This window comes from Penaeus chinensis, unplaced genomic scaffold, assembly GCF_019202785.1.
Source record: "Penaeus chinensis breed Huanghai No. 1 unplaced genomic scaffold, ASM1920278v2 CTG_4963, whole genome shotgun sequence".
Lineage (NCBI taxonomy): Eukaryota > Metazoa > Arthropoda > Malacostraca > Decapoda > Penaeidae > Penaeus > Penaeus chinensis.
Genome location: NW_025918299.1, coordinates 12,501 through 17,500, shown reverse-complemented (window position 1 = coordinate 17,500; position 5,000 = coordinate 12,501). Strand labels below are relative to the sequence as shown.

Here is a 5,000-nt window from a genome sequence, read left to right as displayed (position 1 = left end):
CCTGGACTCGAACCCTCAGCCATTCCTGGCATGGCAAGGGCAGTACTAGACCAACCACACCATGCTAAAGGGAGTGTGCAACTTCAGAGACATTACCTATCTGCTCATACTAGTGTGTGTAAGTAAACACCTATATACACATACACACATATATTCATCAATATATTTATGTAAGTAAATACACACACACACACACACACATGCATACATTACATACATATATATCTATATATATATATATTTATATATATATATACACACACACATACACACACATAGCAGCTTGATAATCATTCCTCATAGATTGGCGTTACTTCAAAGCCCTACACATGATGAAAAATTGCCATCAAATTAACCCATTCGCCCAGGATTTATGTTCTGTCCCCTGTAGTTTTTGGTAAATTTTGTTACATACAGATGGTACCCACGTGTTCCCAGCCGACAAGGAGTCCATCAGTAGGCCCTCGTTACCGATCCTGATTTCCCCATTCCTTGAATTAGCGGGAAAATTAATACCATTGCTATCGATACTGTTATTATTGTTATTGATGTTATGATTATTAATTTGTCATTAAAATATTTTAGGCAACGAAATGATACAAAAGACCCTTAACAAAAGTGAAGGAAAAGGGTAAACAGGTGAGATAGGTAGTTTCTAATAACTGGCTATTTGGTGATGAAGAACCTGTAGAGCCATTTATGTGTAAATACAATAAATATGGCATGTATTCTTGCCAAATGGGGCGAATGGGTTAACGTAGGTGAAGATTCAAATGAACATTGTTCACGGCAAATAATATAGCAAGAGGTATGCATGATATCTTCACAGCATGTTTCAATAATATCCTCATCAGAGATGCATACATACATATGAATGGCGGAAACACTCTACCGTGTTGATACTATGGTAGAAAAACCCACAATGTAAGACTATTTCTACATTGTGTGTTTTTCTACCATACACACATAAATATATATGTAGAGATGTATTTGAATATATAAGTACAGACAGAGAAATGTAAGCTATTACACAGATAGATAGATTAATGCATATCTATCAAGATAAGTAAACCATTAGATACATAAAGAGGTACATTAACAAAAATAAACCCATACATACATATGTGTGGGTTTATTTATAAATACACACACACACACACACATATATATATATATATATATATATATATATATATATATATATCTACATGTATGCATGAATGTGTTTGTGCATATTGCTTATTGTATATTATAATTGCTTCCATGAGTCCTCTGTCTTTTGATTCTTAATATAGCTGATCTTAAAATAAAATTACATGGTTTTCTCTTGCAATTGTAACAGAATCATTGTGGAAACTGAAACACGCAAAATAGCCCATGCCTTGGCCGTGTCGAAGAGGTGAAGGAGAGGCTTCCTTAAATGCTATGACCTGTAGTAGCTTTCTCCCAATCACCCCTGAAGAAAAAAATTATGTGGAGACTTAAATACAAGAAACTCGTACATAAAAGTTTATTACGTTTCACAAGAACTACACATTGAGAAAATGATGTATGAAATGAATCAGACCGAAATCCCTCAAAACTTAGGACAGTTTTCTAATAATAATATCAAGAGGATGGTTAATAGTTAGAAGAAATGAATAGGCTAGACATATAAAAAAATGTCGGGAGGAAGTGTGTTTCTTTTAAATAAAACCTCATGCTGTTTGATGCAGACTCGGGTTCCCATGAGATATTTTCTCTGGGTCAAAACATATCCATTGACCTCGAATAAACCTGGTTCGTGACCTACATTTATACATACTATACGACCCGACCAAATGTCTTCATGGTTTCTACTTGCATGACGCGTACATGACTCACAATATCATACTCATTAGAGGAATCTCACAGCTTCACCGCTTCTCCTTTCTATGTACTCTCGTATGTATTGCAAATCGCACACAGCTGTTTAGCTTCTCTTTTGTATGTACTCATGTGCTATACCAAACAGCAATTATGTGAGGCTTTATTTCAAACCTCATGGGCTTAGGGCTTCTCATTTCTATGTACTATCATGTGCCGCACCAGATTCTGTTTCCGTGAAAAGGCCTTGTTGCAGATCTCACAGACGTATGGCTTCTCCCTTGTATGCACTCTCACATGCCTGACCAGACTATCTTTCTGTGAGAAGGCCTTGTTGCATATCTCACAGATGTGTGGCTTCTCCTTTGTATGTACTCTAATGTGCCTGACTAGATGACTTTTCTCCGAGAAGGCTTTGCTGCAGATCTCGCAGCTGTGAGGCTTCTCCCTTGTATGCGCTATCATGTGGCTTACTAAACTAGTTTTGTGTGTGAAGGCCTTGCTGCAAATCTCACAGCTGTATGGCTTTTCCCTTGTATGTACTCTTATGTGCCTTATTAGGTGACTTTTCTTCGAGAAGGCATTGCTGCAAATTTCACAGCTGTATGGCTTCTCCTTTGTATGTACTCTGATATGCTTTACTAGATCACTTTTGGACGGGAATCCCTTGCTGCAAATATCACAGACGTAAGGCTTCTCCTTTGTGTGGATTCTGATATGAACATTTAAGTGGTACCGTTGAGAAAATTTTTTGCCGCAAACCTCGCATACAAATCGATTCGACGCGGCTTCCGCCTTCGGCTGAGCATCTCCCTTAAGCCTTCCCTCGTACGCATTTTTGTCCTCGTCCGAACACCCGCTCCCGCAGTCCTCAGCCACGAGCGGCAATCTTGACACGTCGCGACAATGCCGAACCGCGTTACACGAGTCTTTCGCATCTGCCTCGCGTTTCACCTTCCCATCGCTCGCTTCACTCACTGCTTCATCTCCAAAATCCAGTGGCTCCTCTTTGATATCCAGGCATGCCTCCTCTGAGACACCTCCTCTGAGCTCCTCCTTTATACCGACTCCTGAGCCGAATATTTCTCCGTCCGAGACTGGGGCCAAAAACATCCTGTTGTGGAGGAAACTCATTGTTCTACTGTGAAAGAGAGATGAAAAAAAAAGAAAAGAAAATAAATAATACAGAATGCATTAACAGGAAGGCTAAAAATAGCAAATACAAAAGCCTTCATAAACATTAACATATTTTTTTTGAATTATAATGACTTAAATTATAATAAAGAGGACGATTTTGGAAACTAAATGTGAAACAGTAAAAATAAGGACAATATTATGTCCCCCCCCCCCACACACACACACACATACACACACACACACACACACACTCACACACACACACACACACACTCACCCACACACACACACACATATATATATATATACACACACACACACATATACATACAGATGTATACATATATATAAATATGTAAAATAAATATATTAATATATACATATATCATACATACATAAACGTATGTAAACATGAAGTATGTATATATTATGTATATATTTACATCAACGTATTTATATAAATATACATGCAAATCTATGCAGATTTGCATAGATATATCTATAAAAATATCTTTATATAAATATATACATACTTCTTTAAGTATATATGCATTCATGTACATATTTGTGTATACATACACATAAATAAATAAATAAATACATATGTGTATAGATGTATGTGTATGCATATGTATATATATGTAGATATCATATATACATACATATAAATTTATATATACATTTATATATATATATATATATATATACACACAATATATATATATATATATATATATACATATACATACACAAATATATATATATATTTATTTATATACATATATATAAATATATATATATATATATATATATATATATATATATATACATATACACACATACATATATATGGCTGTGAGTGTGTGGTGTGTGTGTGTGTGTATGAAAGTGTATGCATATAAGTAGGCCTTTTTATGTATATATATATGTACACATAAAAATGTAAAAAATATTTATATATATACATACACACATATACATGTACATATTTATACATTTGTACATGTATAACTGTGTGCATATATATATATATACACACACACAGATATATATATAATATATATATAATATATATATACATACATACATAAACATACACACACACATTTGTACATATATGTATCTAGTGAAAAAAATACCTGTATATATATACATATATATGTATATATATATATATTTTATATATATATATATATATATATATATATATATTATATACATGTATGCGCCAGTAATACGAGATGTATGTATATGTACGTACAGTTTGTGTATTGTGTTTTTTTCTACCATATATATATATATATATATATATATATATATATGTATGTATATATATATATATACATATATGTAAATATACATATCTACATATATATGTATATATGTACATATATATGTATATGTATATGTATATGTATGTATATATATATATATATATATATATATATATATATATTTATATATATTCATCTGTATATGGAAAATTATATATGTATTCATATGAAAAACATATATGCATAAATACATTCTCTCTCTATATATATATGGATATAAAGAAATGTATATGCTGGTATGTATGTATGCATGTATACATATTCATGTACAAATATATCTATCTATCTATATATGTGCGTATATGTTTATATCTATACCTATATCTGGCTATCAATATATTCATGCACACACACACAAACACACATATACATATATATTTACATTTACAGACCAACACATTCGGCTAGTTTGTTGTGGTTAGAATTCAACGGCAATCTGCCTTTACTCTCTATGTGATGGTCCCACCCTGCTGTGGGTTAAGATTTTAGTCATTCTTATAATATAACCATTCTAATGAAATATTTACATATTAGTTAAACATCTAAACATATATACATTATTATTTATTTACATTATTTAGTTAAACATATATATATTATTTATTTACATTATTTAGTTAAATATATATACGGTATATTATTTATTTACATTATTTAGTTAAACATATATATATTATTTATTTA

At 32.0% G+C, this 5,000-nt stretch overlaps 1 protein-coding gene across 1 annotated transcript in view; it reads right to left on the bottom strand.

Moving 5' to 3' along the window:
• Positions 1-1,495: 1,495 nt before the first annotated feature.
• LOC125024793 (gastrula zinc finger protein XlCGF8.2DB-like) overlaps positions 1,496-5,000 on the bottom strand; it is an 8,292-nt gene continuing 4,787 nt past the window's right edge. The window contains exon 3 of the mRNA XM_047612556.1: positions 1,496-2,986. Coding sequence (XP_047468512.1) covers positions 2,029-2,979 — 951 coding nt within the window. The 5' untranslated portion in view covers positions 2,980-2,986 and the 3' untranslated portion in view covers positions 1,496-2,028. The remainder of the gene's footprint in view (positions 2,987-5,000) is intronic.